Consider the following 18,901-nt stretch of genomic DNA (forward strand, 5'->3'; position numbering starts at 1 on the left):
TGTGCCACTGGTAAGACTTCCAATCGACCCCCGGATGGGATACTCCAACTACTGCCTGTCCCTTCGAGACACTAGTCCCATATTTCACTAGATTTTGTCCCCGCCCTCCCAAGGGTACACGGTAGTTTTGACCGTAGTGGACCGGTTCTCAAAGGCGGCTCATTTCATCCCCTTGCCCAAATTACCATCAGCCAAGGAGACAGCGTTGATAGTCGTTAACCACGTCTTTCGTCTTCATGGCCTCCCGGTGGACGTGGTTTCCGACAGAGGACCCCAGTTTGTGTCTAAATTTTGGCAAGAGTTTTGTATATTACTGGGGGCGACTGTCAGTCTGTCCTCAGGGTAGATGGGGAACCTACTTATTCGGTGAATCGTATACTGGCAGAGGGGACGTGGATTCCAGTACTTGGTGGACTGGGAAGGTTACGGTCCGGAGGAGAGGAGTTGGGTACCTGCCAGAAACATTCTGGATCACACCCTTATCGATGATTACAATCGACAGGTAGGGGAGTCGGAGAATGCCAGGAGGCGTTCCTAGGAAGAGGGGTACTGTCAGGGTTTACGAATACATTGTTTCCTTCTTGTCACGTGTCTTTGTTGTGACAGGTGTGGGTGTGTCTGCAAAATTGGCGCAGAGTTACCTACAGATTCAGTCGCGCATGCTCTTGCAAGTGCCGCTTCTTCTTCTTCGTTTTTTTCTGCACATTAGGCACGCTTTAATGCACTGCTGCCTCTCAGTGGTGTAATAAAGTCATTGCATCCTTTGTTGCTACTTGCTTGTTTCAAGTAAGCGTCACTCAAACAATCAAGTAAATTGTTATTTTCAACCTGCAATTGACTGTAACTCAACAAAACCTAGTAAGAAGTATGTATTTTATATTACTAAGTAAAGTTAACTAAGTATATGTGAATCAGGAAAGCTATTAGAATTTAGTGCAGCAGAATTTTTTTTGTAACCTTGGCCAGATCTGTGCCTTGCCACAATTCTGTCTCTGAGCTCTTCAGGCAGTTCCTTTGACCTCATGATTCTCATTTGCTCTGACATGCACTGTGAGCTGTAAGGTCTTATATAGACAGGTGTGTGGCTTTCCTAATCAAGTCCAATCAGTATAATCAAACACAGCTGGACTCAAATGAAGGTGTAGAACCATCTCAAGGATGATCAGAAGAAATGGACAGCACCTGAGTTAAATATATGAGTGTCACAGCAATGGGTCTGAATACTTAGGACCATGTGATATTTCAGTTTTTCTTTTTTAATAAATCTGCAAAAATGTCAACAATTCTGTGTTTTTCTTTCAATATGGGGCGCTGTGTGTACATTAATGAGGAAAAAATTAACTTAAATGATTTTAGCAAATGGCTGCAATATAACAAAGAGTGAAAAATTTAAGGGGGTCTGAATACTTTCCGTACCCACTGTACATATGTATGTAAATTGAAGGAAGTTGTGAATTGTTCATTAAAACCATATTAACTGCAGCCCTTACATTGTCTCTGATTGAAATGAGTAGAAATAGACATTTAACTGGCTTAGAATCTTGCTGTACATAAAGAAAGATTGATTTAATATTGTTTCCACATTAATTCAATGTTAAATAGGTGATTTAATTAAGGTCGAAAAAACATTGATTTTACAACCATGTTGATCTATTTTTCATCATTGAAATAACATTATTTCAGGGTACAAACCTGATGAAAAATCAACTTAAATTTCAACATTGATTCAATGATAATTTGGTTAATGCATTAACATTGATTCAACGTTGATTCAAGGTTGGTCTGGGTAAGCAGCACCTTGTGAGGATGTAATGTTTTTTTTTTTGTTGTTGTTTTTTTTTTTGCTTTTTTCAGCATTTTAAAGTGGCGAATGGAGAACAAATCATATGAAGCCAAATGTGAAGCCAATTATAATGTTTAAAAACTTTGGCTTTTGACAGTACGCATACGAGCTGTTAGCAGATGCAAAACATCACTGAAGATAGTCAGAATGCATCTTGCTATAGGAAGGAGATTGGAGGGGGTTTGGATTTAATGTTTGTGTGTGTGTGTGTGTGTGTGTGTGTGTGTGTGTGTGTGTGTGTGTGTGTGTGTGTGTGTGTGTGTGTGTGTGTGTGTGTGTGTGTGTGTGTGCGTGTGCATGTGTGTGTCTGCTTTCCTTATACTTGGCAAAACAACTTTGAAAAACAAACTGATTCCTTGAATCTGCTGTAGGTGTTCTTGGCTTGTTTGTCCGTATGCAATCTTCATTAATCTGCTTGATTTAATAAAATAATGGTTTAAATCATCATCTTCACTTGAGATCTTTACATTATTTTATTATACTATCATAGTTTTTAAATTTTTAAATTTTAATTTGAAATTGAATTTTGGGGTGGTATGTGGATATTGAATATAGCACAAGGAACTCTGAAATATTTTATTTTGTAAAACACCTAAGTATTGTTTTTAAAAACGCTGTAAAACAATGATATGAAGACATCTTTCTATCAGCGACCCTCACTACTGAAGGTGTCACATCCTTGGAGCATTACATCCTTGGATGTTTCACACTTACAGGCCCTATCTCCTGAATTTGGTATTTAGGCAAGGCAAGGCAATTTTATTTGTATACACTGAACAAATAAAAACCTTGGATCAACTTAAAAAAAATTAAGTAATCAATCACACAAAATATTTGACATTGACTCAAAGTAAATAATTTCATTTAGTTAAATCTGAAAAGTTTAAATCCATGCAACCACTTTTTAAAGGTTGATCAAACAAATTATTTTAGGTTGGAACAAATTATTTTAAGTTAAAACAAATTAATATTTATAGGTCAGAGTAAATTAATTATTTTAGGTTGTCTCAAAAAAAAAACAAAGAAAAAAAGTTGTCATTATTTGAAATGTATAATAAATCAAATAAGAAAAAATGCTTTTAAAACATTTTGATTAACGACTATCATAACACTTTCCTTTAGAACACATTTATATTTATTGTTCAATAAACTGACATTGAACATCTGTTACAAATGTATGAATATTAACAGTCTGCTTCACACAAAAATACAAAATAATCAAATCATCACTTGATGACATCACATTAGTAGTAATATTAAATTAGGAAGGTTTGTCAGAACACATTTCACCATAAAACATCCTAAAATACAATTAAATGTTAAAACAATATTGTATACCTGTTTATATACAAAATGTATATATACAAAATGTATATAAATATTATGATGAACAGTCTCTTTCAGCTGAACACCAGAGACAAATCCTGGAACTGCTCCTCAGACAGTGAACAGTGGACCTCCTAAGACACTGACAGAGTTTCTGATACAGAGCTGTAAGCTCTACATTTAAATACAACTAATTTATATGCAATTTAGCAAGCTCCTGGCCCTCTCCATTGGTCTGAAAATCTAAACTCTTTCGTACAAATCTGTGCATACGCTGAAAACACTGCAATCAGTCTCTCCAGTTGTCCATAACACTTGGCCTACTTTGGCCTTTGAGGCTGGTAGCCATCGAACTTGGGCAGCCACATTTGTAAATGCTGCTGTGAAAATGCAGCCTCTTACAAAAGGATCCAATGTCTTGAAAGTAATTTGTAACCGAGGGCAACTGGTTCAGGACCTCTGTTCCTTTGATGACAATTTTAATGTCTTTTGGTGGATGGAGAGGATCCTCCCAGTGATAAAGATCGCCATAGTTGTCTGCTCCAGTTCTTCAACCTCATTTTCCTGCATAAAAAAGAATGAGACAATAAGTTCGTTATAGTTTCAGAAATCTCCTGATTTCATGTTAGATCAAAATGTGCCAAGCTCTTATACACTCTAAACTGAACTTAAATAGGCGTGTGATGAGTGAGAGCCGTGAGAGCGAAGCGAGGCCGGTGAGTAATTGATCAGCGTCACATTAATGTTAACAATGTTGCATCTCCATCACTCTCCATAATAAACTGACACTGTAAATGCGGTTGACGTAATAATCAATGCAAACTATGCTGTACTGTTTACCAAAAATTGCTGCAAATACCTGTATAGTGAAGCTGTTGTCTATTCAAATGTATTGACAGAGCTGGCATGTTTAAAACTATTCAGACAGAGCTCCATGAACCACGTGACCGCGCGCGCCGCCACGAGATGAAAGCATGTCGCACCTGTGTTTCCCTTTCATGGGAACATCGACGCTGCGTAAGCGCTTTGGGAATGCCTCTGCGTGTTACGTCTTGAAGCACTCGTGAAATCGAACCAATAGTGTGACGGGACGTCAGAGCGGGTGACGTCACGGACCAGGAAACTATAAAGCACCCTTGAGAACAAAGAATGCCAGCTTCTGAAGTCTTCAGCAGCGCTCTGTGTTATCGTGTGTCTTATTTGGTGTTGTCTGTCCCTTTATATCTACACAGCAAACAAAATATCTCTTCGTCCGAGGACAAGAGTATTTTAGTTCACCAAAGCACATATAATATATACATATATATATAGTGAGACACAAATGGCGAGTTCAAGCAAGCAACAGTTTGTTAAGTGCGTTCATCCCTGCCCTCGCTTCATCATGGGCGGGGATACACACGAGATGTGCGTTGCTTGTTTGGGAGTGGAGCATGCACAGGCAGCTCTCGAGGGAGCTGTCTGTGTACATTGTGAACAACTGACACTCCGTACACTCCGCTCACGCCGCGCATTCTTTGACAAGAATAAAGAGGGCGCCGCGGCGAGTGTTCCCCAGGGTTCGGGTCCCGCTGCTGCCGAGGCACAGCGGCGGCTTCAGTCCTGGGGTTCACAGATGGATCTGGCGGAGGGGCAAGAGTCGGGTCCTGCCCTATCTCAGCCTTCACCCGCCAGACCCAGTGTCTCTCCCCTGGCTGCGGAAGCACGCACTGTGGTTTCTTCCCCCAGGGTAGAGGCACCTGCACCGGCGCTTCACTTATCCAGCTCTAGCGTCGGGGCTGGAGAGGAGGACCCGCCATCCTCATCTCTAGCTCATGAGGAGCTTTTAGATGTTGTGACTCGGGCGGTGGCAAAGTTAAAAATAGAATGGCCAGAAGAAAGATCAGAAGCGCAAACAAAAAGCAAACTGAATGAGTGCTTTCTCCCCGCCCGATCACAGCCTCAGCCCCGGTGATTGCCGTTTTTCCACGATCTCCACACCGAGGTGTCGAGATCATGGCACAAGCCAGCACAATTTCGTGTTTACAACCCACAAACCGCTCTATATAGTAATATAGTAGGAGGTAAACAGCACGGTTATGGGGCGATGCTCGCGAGCTATCTCTCGCCTGAGACAGCATCGTCCCTAAAATCCCAGACTTTGCCCACCAGACCCCTGCGTACAACATCAGCGCTGGTGCGCAGGGCTTATGCCTCAGCAGGTCAGGCGGCCGCATGTCTCCACACTATGGCCATCCTCCAGGCATATCAAGCCGACCTGCTGGGGGAGATAGACGAGAGTGGCGAGGCGACTTTTGACGCTATCCAAGAGCTCAGGAAGGCTACCGACTTATCTCTCCGGGCCACCAAGGAGACGGTAAAATCAATAGGCTCTATGGCAGCCCTGGTGGCCACGGAGAGACATTTATGGCTCAACTTATCAGATATAAAAGAGCGAGATAAGTCTGTGCTTGTAGATGCACCTGTGTCTCGCCTGGGCCTCTTCGGCGACTCGGTTACATCTGTCGTCGAGAGGTTCCAGGAGGCAAAAAGACAGTCGGCGGCCTTCCAAAAGTTCCTCCCTCGCCGCTCTGCCGAGGTTGCTGAGCGGGAGCAGCCTCGGCCGTCTACAAGCTCCTCGACTGCGCATAGAGCGCAACAGAAACAAAGTGTTGCCACCCGTGCTCCCCCGCAAAGATCTTGGGGACCGGGGAGGGCAACGCAAGCGAAGCCTTCCAAGGGTAAGACAGATCTGCGGACTGCCATTATCGCGAGGAAGGCTTCGAAGAAGTTCAGGACTTCTGAGGGCAGCCCCCTCTGGAGAGGGTCTTGTAAAATTAGAATCTATAATACTAACCCCTCTTCAGCGCCCTCAGGGGGCCGTTCTGCCAACCCTGCCATCTTGTGCGTTACGGGGTGCAGCGGTCCCCACCGACCCTCTGAGGACGGCCGGTCAGCGCTTGATTCGACTTCCTCCTGCCGGTGCGCCACTCCAGGGCGTCGAGCCAAGTGCTCAAAAAACACCAGAGACCAGCCTCGAGAGGTTGGTTCCCAAGGTTTGTATTGGTAAGGGCGAAGCTTACCAATACAAGGTTCTTCCGTTCGGCCTATCTCTTTCACCCCGCACCTTCACAAAGTGCGTGGGTGAGGCTCTGGCTCCGCTGAGACTCCAGGGCATCCGCGTGCTGAATTATATTGACGACTGGTTGATTCTGGCTCAATCAGAGCAACAGGCAGTTCAACATCGAGATGTAGTTCTGTCACACATGAGAAGGTTAGGGTTGAGACTCAATACCAAGAAGAGTGTGCTTCTTCCAGCTCAAACTACCAGCTATCTAGGGGTGGTTTGGAATTCCACGATGATGCAGGCACATCTATCTCCTGCCCACGTGAATTCTATTCTCTCAACCGTGAAAGGGGTGAAATTAGGCCAGTCACTCACTGTAAAACAGTTTCAGAAACTGTTAGGTCTGATGGCAGCCGCTTCCAACGTGATACCTTTTGGTCTGCTGCACATGAGACCGTTACAGTGGTGGCTCAGAACCAGGGGGTTTTCTCCAAGGGGAAATCCTTTTCGCACAATCAAGGTCACGCGGCGATGCCTTCGTGCCTTGGCAGTGTGGAAGAAACCCTGGTTTCTATCCCAAGGTTCTGTGCTGGGGGCTCCTTGTCGTCGCAAAATGCTAACGACGGATGCGTCTCTCACAGGCTGGGGGGCGATCATGAGTGGTCGCTCAGCTCAGGGTCTTTGGGGGGACCATCATCGTTCCTGGCATATAAATCAACTGGAGATGATGGCGGTATTTCGAGCACTCAAATACTTCCTCCCAGACCTAAGGGGCCATCACGTGTTAGTTCGTACAGACAACATGTGGGTGGTGGTCTCCTATATCAACCATCAGGGGGGTCTGAGGTCTCGCCAGCTGTGCAAATTATCACATCAGATCCTCCTATGGTCCCAGGGGAAATTTCTCTCTCTGAGAGCAGCTTATATCCCGGGACATCAAAATGTGGGGGCAGACATCCTGTCTAGGCAGGGGCCGAGGCCCGGGGAATGGAGGCTCCACCCCGAGGTGGTGGAGCTGATATGGAAGAATTTCGGTCGTGCAGAAAAGAGACGTCTCATTGCCTCGAAAGAGACGTCTCATTGCCCGTTGTGGTGTTCTTTGACCCATCCAGCCCCTCTGGGGCTGGATGCTATGGTACAGACGTGGCTGAGGCTACGTCTGTACGCATTTCCCCCGATTGCTCTGCTCCCCGGAGTTCTGGAGAGGGTTCGACGGGACGGGGTCCGTCTAATATTGGTAGCCCCGTTCTGGCCGACCCGGATATGGTTCACGGATCTAGTATCCCTCTTAGAAGGCTCCCCCATGGAGATTCCGATCAGGCAGGACCTTCTGTCTCAAGCGGGCGGCTCAATAGTTCACCCCCGCCCGGAGATATGGAAACTATGGGCCTGGCCCCTGAGGGGGCCGAGCTCATAGAATCCGGTCTCTCAACCGAGGTTGTAGAGACCATTCTCCACTCCAGAGCTCCATCCACGAGAAAACTTTATGCGTATAAGTGGAAGCTGTTTGCTACTTGGTGTAGCCAACTACAGGTGGATCCGTTCCACTCCTCCATCAGTCATGTACTGCAATTTCTCCAAGAAAAATTCTCGGATGGTTTAACCCCTTCTACATTGAAGGTATATATTGCAGCGATTTCTGCTTATCACGCTAAAAAAGAAGGCGTTTCTGTGGGTAGAAAACCCTTTAGTCATACGTTTTCTCCGTGGTACTCAGAGGCTGAGGCCTGTGGTACGCACAAAAACTCCGTCCTGGGACCTAGCCATTGTGTTGGAAGGGTTAGCTGCGGCTCCCTTTGAACCTCTGGAAGAAGTGTCTGAGAAGTTTCTCACTTTGAAAACCATATTTCTTCTGGCCATAACATCTCTCAAAAGAATTGGAGATTTACAAGCACTATCCGTTGCTCCTTCATGTCTAGACTTTGCACCTGGAATGGTCAAAGTTTTTCTGCATCCTAGACCTGGGTATATTCCCAAGGTCCCTACAAGTGTCCCGGGGCCGATTGTGCTGCAGGCCTTTTGTCCTCCACCTTTTGCAAATGCGGATCAGGAAAAAACTAAATCTGCTCTGCCCAGTGAGGGCTTTAGACGCTTATGTCCACAGAGCTGCCCTGTGGCGAAAATCTGAACAATTATTTGTATGTTACGGATCTTCGGAACACAAATTAAGATATTTTTTAATGAAATCCGATGGCTCAGTGAGGCCTGCATTTACAGCAAGTTAATTTACACTTTCAGTGCCCCGAAAGCTACTGAAGACATATTTAAAACAGTTCATGTGACTACAGTGGTTCAACCTTAATGTTATGAAGCGACGAGAATACTTTTCGTGTGGCAAAAAACAAAACAAAATAACAACTTTATTCAACAATATCTATTGATTTCAAAACACTGCTTCTTGAAGCTTTACGAATCTTTTGTTTCGAATCAGTGGTTCAGAGCATGTGTGAAACTGCCAAAGTCACGTGATTTCAGTAAATAAGGCTTCGTTATGTCATAAGTGTTTCGAAACGTTTTGAAATATGGTATTATTTTACTTACATTGCCGACAGCCAGGGCAAGCCCACGGACACCACAAAGCCCGTCTGCAAAAGATGTTACAAAATAACGCAAGCGAAGGGAGTCAAAAGCATCTTGCCGTCAAATATCCTGATTTGTACAAAGAATTTAAAGAGCGGCAGGTTAGTGTGATACCAGCATTATGTTTATGCTCTCAAACATTAAATGAGTGTTATTTATTTATTTTACTCGTGCAAGCAGACCTCTGAAAAGAGGTGTATTATTGAGTAAGTTTAATAAGTGATATCTGGTTGCAAAAATAAAATTAATTTATAATACATAAATATGTGAAGGGTATATACAGTTATTTTAAACAAATTTATGATTTAATAACATTGCTTTAATTATTTACAGTAACATATTTTTTACAATAATCTTACTGTCAAAAACACTTAAATGTATAAAAAAGAATAACAGCAAGTAATTTACAATTTTATCAACCGTGAAACTAATAAACATTAAAAATTATATTAAGTCTAACTCTAACTTCATGGCATCCAGAATTATCAGCCTGCACACTGGTGAAGAAGTTCTGTCATATGTTATTTATTTACTTTTCCTGCTGTTTTAGGTTTTTGCCATAGTATCGTTTAAGTATCGGTATCGTGATATTTAAGTTGGGTATCGTATCGAAGTCAAAATTTTGGTATCATGACAACACTAATCTTCACTAGCTAGCTTTAAAACAGAGTCTGCGGAACTCTTAAAAGACAGTAATCTCGACAAATAAACATTTTGTAGGCTCTTCGCGCCACTGTTAACTATTAAAAACACTCAGCAGAACAAATGCATTTGAATTAAGATTAGCTGTAACTTAACTAACTTACGCGTGGTAACTTTAGCTAACGTCAATGCCCCCACAAAATGCATTTAGAAATAATAGTTTGTATTTATTAGCCAGTTAACTAGCGACCTGTGATAGCATTACTCACCCACGACCAGAGGGCGGCTAACGTAACTTTATATGTAACTTCAACTTTAATTGAATGAAGAATGCTAACGTTTCTGGTGCTATCTTATAATTTAACGTTACATGCTATCAAGCGTGAGCGCTGAAATTACGGCCAGAGTCAAGGCCAGTCAGGTATACTTGGGAAAAAAACGTTAACGGTAGACAAAGTTTACCTTACCAGTATCATTGTTGCTCGTAGTTCTGTGTCGCAGCCTGGCTGGAGGAGTCTGACGTCTGTTGAAGTGTACCGTCACGACAATCAACAGATTTGTGTTTTGTGTTCTTCACAGACAGTTCAACTGTGACGGACGTTTTTTTTTTTTTTTTTTTGAATCAGAGAGCGGGATCTCCAACTCAACAATGCGCATGTGCAAATCATGCTTAATTTAATAAAAATGCTCTGATCAAATCACAGTCTATGGATCAAATTAAAAAATTCAATTTAATGTCCCGCTGCCAATTTGTATTAATGTAAAAAATGTATGTAGGTGCAATTGGTGCAAAAGATTGTAGACTGTTTTTAGACTCACTGGTGCTGTTTTTCTCAGGTGGTAGGCCCTTATCTTTGCATAGATAAGTTATCAGTGTATACTAGACCCCACTTTCTAGAACTTTTCATGCCATGAAAAATGTTTTTTTCTCTGAATTTAAGTTGACAACGCTAGCTTTTTAACCTCCATCCTCTAGGGCTCAGTACAGATTTGCGAATCTGTTTGGAGAGAACATTTGAATATCTGATTAAACAACTCTACAAACTCTATAACACATTACCAGCTACACTCATTACTAACCAGACTGACTTTATTTCTGTCATACATCTACAGAAGTACTTAAGAGAATTAACAGAGGTTTAGATGTTGATGATTTATTGAGATTAATTTGAAGTTACCATCTTTGAGGTCATAAGACAGCTGTTTTTCCCCCTTATTTTAAAGGCTTAATGCTGCAATGCATGATGGGCACTAACTTAGTACAAACTTCATCCATAGCTCCCAGCATGCATTGTAACATGAAGTGTTTTTTTTTTTTTTTTTTTTTTTTTTTTTTTTTACCGTCACCATTGTTTTCATTTAGACAGAAGTCATGTTAAATTATCATGAAGTCATGTGATAAAAAGCATAAATACAACATATAAAAATCATGTTAATTTGACATAAATAAATTAGGCAATCAGAACATAGATAAATTATGTTGAGAAAACATAAAATAAATATGTTAATCCAACACATTTTTTTTTTTTTTTTTCCAGTGTATTAACACTGAATGGGCAGGCGATCACGTGAATTGTTTTCATGGATGTGGAGTGGGTTATCTAGGTTTTTGTTGCTAACCCAGCTTTGTTGCATCCTATGCACATATGTGCCTTTTTGTGCTATATTCAAAGAATTTTAAAGTCTTTTTTTAAAGTGCTTTTTATTCTTGTAGTGAACCAAAATAAACATGTGCTCTTTTCTTGTCATTTTTTTTTTTTATTATTTTTATTTTCCAGGTAATATGTGCTTGCAACTTAATTTAAATTAGTTCAAATTTTAAGTCAACAATTCTTATACAAACAACTGATAAATACTGAAGAGGATTTGAGTACAGAACAGTTACAGTGTTTGCAGTGTTACAGTACTACAGTTATTCTTAGCTAAATAGTAAATATTATTTTCACACACTCAATCCATTAAAATAATATTGACTATGAAGATACATCATCCATTGAGGAATTCACTTTTTTCTACACCAGTGTTTTACAATCTTTTGTCTTATCTCTTTGGTTTGTAAACCATATACTAAGGGATTTAATCCCGGTGGTACAATGTGAAACATTATACTAGCTAGTTTCCTGCTGTCAGAGTATTCAGGAAAACGATGAAGGAAAATAAAAGTAGCTCCAGAAACACACATGATTAAATAAACAGCTAAATGAGTGCTGCAGGTTTTTATGGCTTTGCTGTTGAGTGTTTTGTTTTTGCTGCTTATGCATACAGTAGCAATCTTGACATATGTTATGAAAATACACATCGCTGACATACTGAGTACAACAATGGTATAAACAAGTCCAAACACATTATTTATGACTACATTTTCACAGGACAGTTTAAACAGTGAGGCATTGTCACAGAAAGGGTTTTCAATTTTATACCTACAGTGAGACAGACGCAGAGTGAGTCCTATCATAATTGTCACTAAAATAATTGCCAGGCCCCAAGCAAATGCTGATAATTTAATGACCATTTTATTGGTCATTATAGATGTGTATCGCAATGGATTACAAATAGCCACATATCTGTCAAAGGCCATGATCATCAGCACATAGTGACATGCTACTGTAAATACATGCACAAAATAAGCTTGAATAACACACTCTGCATATGATATATAGCGCTCTGAGGTGTCCCTTAAAATATCCTGCAGCAAGCGTGGCATAATGACAGTGGTTCCTAGTATGTCATTCAGTGGCAAGTTGCAGAATAGAAAATGCATTGGGTCATGCAGATTCTTCTCTGTTGATATCAAAAATATAAGTCCAATGTTTGATACCATTGTAAAGACATAAGTCAAGAGAAGGAGGATGAAAACAGGTTGAGATGACTGAGATGTAACTTTCAGTCCCTCCATGAGGAGAATGCTGTTTGTGAATGTCAGGTTGTCCATTGGTTGCTGTACATAAATCTGAAACACAATAACATAATACATAATTAACAGACATTATTAATTATATATTGTCTTAAACATATCACCTCACCACTTTGTGTAAAATTACAAATGAACAGCATTTCCCTATTTCATATCCGGCATTTCACTGTGCATGCTCATGTTTACAACTGTTTTTTTAAGAGATACATACATTACTTAACACACAAACATAAAAAAACAGTTTTTTTAAAAAATGTAATAGCAAAAGTATATTTGCCTAATGTGAAGTAGCAACCAGCTTTATCAGCATTAAATTTTACTTTATTAATGTAACTGCAGCATTTTGCCTCACTCTGCCTACTATTCTCCCAATATTGATTTGGTCAAATAGTATGACTTGTTTTTTTTCCTCAAAATAGTTTCATGCCTTTTAATGTGTGGCTTATATTGTTTTCTGTGACATATAGAGGGGTGTGTGTGTGGGGGGGGGGGGGGGGACTATTTAAAGAATTTGTTGCCATGAGCAATGAGGCTGCTGATTGTGTGTTTATGGTAACAAGTAAAGTTAAAGTAAAGATTTATGACACAAGGATATATTTCTTTTATGAAATTTCGCCAGATATATGCATATGCAACACCTTTTGAGGATGTAATGTTTTTTTATTGCTTTTTTCAGCATTTTAAAGTGGTGAATGCAGAACAAATCATATAAAGCCAAATGTGAAGCTGATTATAATGTTTAAAAACGTTGGCTTTTGACAGTACGCATACGAGCTGTTAGCAGATGCAAAACGGCACTGAAAAGAGTCAGAATGCATCTTGCTATAGGATGGAGATTGGAGTGGTTTTGGATTTGATCTGATTTTACCAAATTAAAACTAAAAACAATGCATTTATGATAGCACCTTTAACGAACTTGGTTACTAACGTAACCTTGATTCCCTTAGATATAGAACGAGTACTGCATCTATGTTTATCTAGAAGCTATGGGGAAAACACCTTTTTGTCCAATTTCTGAAGACTTTTTCAATTATGCAGTGAAACTGCACGGCCATTGGTTCGGGCAGTTATAATAAAATGAACCAATGAAGAAGCCCGCCAGAGCCCGCCAAAATGGGTGGGGCATCTAGCTATATAAGCATGCGTCTCGCATAGGATCTCGACTGAATTTTGGATTTCTGCAAACGGATTTCGACTGAAGCGATGACACAGAGTAATACAGCGAAACCTAGGTACTCCAAGGGGGGCTGAGAGTGTGCAGGAGATATGGCAATGCCAAAAATTGATGACCCGGACATAATCAGAGTCGTGTAAAATTCTAATTTAATTATTCTAATTAAATTTAGCTCTAGTTCAAGCTATGGTCAAACTCAACTAAGACAAGACCTGCCATTAGGGATAGCCTTAGCTTTGTGACCGGATGCCCCGAAGCATACAAAAAGCTGTTCTGACTGCCTGAATGAGGTGGAATGGACAATGTAAGCTCTTAAAGCTCTGACTGGGCAGAGTAAGTTCAGCTCCTGATCGTCCTGAGAAGGTGGAAGTGCGGAGAGAGTAATCACCTGAGCTGTAAATGGAGTGGAGAGAACTTTGGGAACATAACCATGCCTTGACTTCAGGATTACCTTGGAGTCATTGGGCCTGAATTCAAGGCAGGAGGGGCTCATGGAGAGCACCTGCAAGTCTCCTACGCGTTTGACCGATGCCAAAGCTAACAGCCAAGTGGTTTTGAGTGACAGATGATGTAATGTCAGCAGATTGTAAAGGCTCAAAGGGAGGGCCCTTAAGGCCCCTCAGAACTGTGGACATGTCCCAGTTAGGGACAGTGAAGGGGCGAGGTGGGTTTAGACTCCTAGATCCCTTCAAAAAATGGATAACAAGGTTGTTCATGCCCACCGACTGTCCAGCTATAGGAGCATGGAAAGCTGCTTAACATTAAGGGTGGAGGGTGTACCACCCTTATCCAACAACTCTTGAAGGAATGACTATATCAAGCATATGTCACATGCAGATGGGTCTTCATCGCGGGCTGTGCACCAAGAACACATTGCTCCATGACAGCATGTCTGCCCCTCTGTTCAATATGCCCCACACATGTGTTGCTTTCAGCAAAAGCAGATTGCAATGTTCCCACTCCAGGAGACTCTTTACCAGAGTGTAGAGGGGTTTCTGCGTGCTTCTGTGTGGGATTTCCCCAGACATCGCACACACTCACTGTACCCGTCATGAGCATGCAGCGGTGCCCTGCACGCTGTGGTGCAACATTTGCATCAGCGTCACTGAAGTTTGCTCTTCAGAAATGTATTCTTAGAAACTTTGCTCTTATTTCTGCCTTCCGAGGCAGGGGAAGCGCCAACACTGGCTCTCTCGATGCTGCATGCGGCTCGTGAGTGAAATGCTGACCAGGCTGCTTATTTAAAGCACATTTAAGTTTATTTAACCCTCAGGGGTCTGAGGCTGATTTGGGTCCTGGAGGAGTTTTGACATGCCCTGACATTTGTGCTTTTTTCTGTTGTTTATAAACATATTATTGGAAAAAGTGTCATTAAATTGTATTCAGCACAAACTAGGCTACAAAAATATGTGAGGAACATGAATGTACATGTTTGTATTTTTGATGGAATAACATTTATGCGTGGTTATTGAAAAAACAAAAAACTTAAGTCACTGAAATAAAGCCAAAAATATATATTAAATCTGTGTTCACAAGATTTCTGGGTATTGGAGGTTGTAGACTAGAGTTTTTGCTTCAAAATTATGTAAAAATTATCATTCCTACTCCTATAAAAAATAGAGAGATTTAAATTTTCGAAAATATATTTGGTCAAGAAACGCAGTATGCGTGGAGGCGTGAATAATGGGTGATTCTCACCTGAGAAGACAAAAGAATCGCATAAAAGAGCTCTAATGACCTGCATAAATAATTAGCTCTTTCAGTCAGGTAAGCTGTGAAAAAACCCTCTGTTTATCATGTCTCAAGCTCATCATAATGTAAATCAAACATACAGAAAAAACAGCAATACTGTGAAATATTATTACAATTTAAAATAATGCTATTCTATTATTAAAGTGTGCGGAGCCTGCATCTATGCGGGCTTCGCGGATTAAAATGCTGAACGGGACAGCCTAAGGACTCGTAGACTCAGCGAGCACGCGCAATTTAAGTCCACGAGACCGAAAGTCCACATGAAGTGCGCCATTTGGGACAGGGCCAAAGATGTCATTCACTCGACAAAATGATCTCGCGGCCATGACTTATTATCACGTTCCCACAAATTAGTATATCATGGTCACGAATTATCACATTCCCAGTAATTAATATCTCGTGGCCACAACATATTCCCACGAGTTTATATGTGGTGGCCACGACAAAACTAAGTGAACCGATCATTTCCCCTCCTGGTCACCGTACAATGCAATAGCCTATGTAAAATGGCAAGCATTTCTGTATTTAAATAACATTTTCCATATTATATGTGCAATGTATGGAAGAAAATTCAATAATATAATTTACATTTGCTGTTTCCTACACTTGTTTTAAAATATAATTTAAACATATATTTTTAACGCTTTATAAGTTGCAAAATTAAAATGAAAATGTATGACAGAAATTATTATATATCTTTAAAATGTTCAAGCAAAAGTTGTAGCAAAATGACCATTTAAATATTTTTTTAATTGCAATTTGAACTCACAGTTAAGACACTTCAAATTACATTTTCATTAAATGTCCCACAATGAATGTAGCAAAATTAAATGTGGATTTGAAAATGCATTCTGAGCTGATCACGTCTTCGCTCCACCCTGAAAATCACTGCGTCAAGGTGGGGCCAGGTGTTGTAGCTAAACATGGCGGCAGCAGAGCTAATAGCGAGGCATAAACTGGCAGATGAAGCTGAGCAAGAACAGAGAAATGTCAGTGATTATGCGCGTCCGTCAGTCATAGAACCAGTACATTATGAGAAACATAGATATTTATGATCAGGACGACTCGTAGAGAACGCGCCTGGTGCTCGTGCACCTTATCTTGAGGTGAGCGCACTCGCGTGTTTGTAAAAGTGCTGAAACAGACACGTTGAATGAGTGGTGGTTTACAACAGGTTTCTTACTCATAGAAATAATCTTAGACAAGCTTCCTAAGATTATTGCTTGCTCTGTCAGTATGTTTTTTTGTTTTTGTCTTTTTAACCTTCTGATTATTGTTTATGCATACTTTATATTAATAAAACGATGTGTAGTCCATCTGTGTGCTAATGAGTGTAATTTATAAAATAATATTCATAATCATTTATATTTCCCAAAATAATTGTTTAAACCCCTCTTTCAAAGATTAGAAAGCACCTCATCCAGCCCATCTCTAATGCTTCTAAAATTAACTCTGTTCTGGTGATGCAGAAATTTCTCTCTTCTCTATTTTAGAAATGTTTTAGACAGCTACACAGAGCAGGGTCATTCTTCTGGGTCACAGCAATGGATTACATAGGCCTATTTCTTTTTGTTCTTTTTAATTTATTTTTTTATTTATTTTTTTCTATGAAACAATTTAATTTTACATAATTTTATTTATGGACATTTTATCTAAAACTTTGCAACTGTAAATGTTTTTCATTATTGTACAAAAGCTATCATGGCACAAAACTCCAGTTCCATCACATACCAAAGGCACTACTGGACTGAGATCTGGTGACTGTGGAGCTCATTTGAGTCTAGTGAACTCATTGTCATGAGATGATTTGAGTTTTGTGACGTGGTGTGTTATCCAGCTGGAAGTAGCCATTAGAAGATAGTAATGTGGTCATAAAGGGATGGACATGGTCAGCAACAATACTCAGGTAGGCTGTGGTGTTTAAATGATGTTCAATTGACTATATGCATGGTTACTTCCTGGTTGCAGCTTGGGCATTTCTGGTGAACTGTTAGCTGTCATTCTGTACTCATTGTACATCGACACAAAACCATCATCAATGGTTGCCTTTTTAGGGCCCAAGCGAAAATTCGCGCAGGGCCCTCTTGTTCTTCTAAGGATTATTAGGGCCCAAGCGAAAATTCGCGCAGGGCCCTCTTGTTCTTCTAAGGATTATTATTATTATTTTTTTTTTTTTTTTTTTTTCCGTCTTCCGGGGCTTTTTGGGGGCCTTAACATGCTCAAAAACTCTTGAAAATTGGCACACACATTGGAATCCGCGGCCATTAGGACGCCGGAGAGGCTGGTACCCGGGCGTGGCAGGGGGGCTCGACAGCGCCCCCTTGAAAAAAGTCTGAAAATTTGGTCCATATATTAAACATGCTTGCACGTATTAGTATGAAACTCAGTACACATATAGACCTCATCGGGCCGAACAACTTTCGCGCTCTAAGTTAATCGCCACGCCAACAGGAAGTCAGCTATTAAGGGTTGTTTGAAAAACGCATGCTCTGGAATTTGATATACTCCTCCTAGACGATTAATCCGATCGCCACCAAACTCGGTCAGCATGAAGTCAAGACACTGATGATTAAAAATTGCCAGGGGATTTTTGATATCTCGAACGGTTTGGCCGTGGCGAGGCAAAGAATTTATGGCGAGAAAAAGGAAACAGGAAATGTGTTATAACGTCTTAATACATATATTGATCTTTATGAAACTTCACGAGTGTGTTCGTTATAGGAGTCTGATCACATGGATGTAACTATTGTGAGTCAAAGTTATAGCGACACCAACTGGCAGCAGGAAGTGTATCACTTTTTGAAATGTTTTGAGATCACCCTCTTATTTTTTCCTGATTTGCTTCAAACTTCATCAGTGTAATGTCAATACACAGCAGATGTAGACCTATGACAGGATTTTTGATATTTGAAATATTGTTGCCATGGCAACAGGTCAAACTGTAATAATATTCTTGAGTGTTTTTGAGGCTCTTAACATGCTTCAAATTGCATGAAACTCGACACACACATCAATATTGTCAACCAGTAGACATGGACAAAGCCATAGAAATGGGCGTGGTGGAGGGGCTCAGTAGCGCCACCTTTTGACAAAAGTGGGGGTTAGTTTTTCCTACAGTCACCAAACTCGGTACACATATTATTCTCATCAAGCCGGACGATTTTCTAATTTACATTCATTAGCTCCGACCAACAGGAAGTCAGCTATTTTGGTTTGAATGTTAATTTTTTGAAAAAACAGGCTATGAATTTTATACTACTACTCCTACAGGGTTTATCCAATTTACACCAAGCTTTTTTTAACTTGTTGCTAACACATTGAAGTTGTTTAATTGCAAACAGATTTTGGATATCTCAAACGGTTTGGCCGTGGCGAGGCAACGAATTTATGGCAAGAAAAGGGAAACAAAGTGTTATAACTTCTGCATACATTAATTGATTTTGATTAAACTTTGGCTTAGTCTTCGTTGTACAAGGCTGATCACATGGATTTGACTATTGTGATTCAAAGTCATAGCGCCACCAACTGGAAGCAGAAAATGTGTCACTTTCAGCATACATTGAGATCACCCTCTTATTTTTACCTGATTTGCTTCAAAATTCATCAGAATAATGTTAAAACTTGGCA

General features: G+C 40.6%; 1 protein-coding gene across 1 annotated transcript; it reads right to left on the bottom strand.

Moving 5' to 3' along the window:
* Window positions 1-11,436: 11,436 nt before the first annotated feature.
* Window positions 11,437-12,366, bottom strand: LOC137012598 (olfactory receptor 8G17-like). The gene has a single exon (XM_067375932.1). The coding sequence runs from the start codon at window positions 12,364-12,366 to the stop codon at window positions 11,437-11,439; it is 930 nt and encodes a 309-aa protein (XP_067232033.1).
* Window positions 12,367-18,901: the final 6,535 nt, after the last annotated feature.

Source organism: Chanodichthys erythropterus, chromosome 22 (genome assembly GCF_024489055.1).
Source record: "Chanodichthys erythropterus isolate Z2021 chromosome 22, ASM2448905v1, whole genome shotgun sequence".
In the NCBI taxonomy this organism is placed as follows: Eukaryota; Metazoa; Chordata; class Actinopteri; order Cypriniformes; family Xenocyprididae; genus Chanodichthys; species Chanodichthys erythropterus.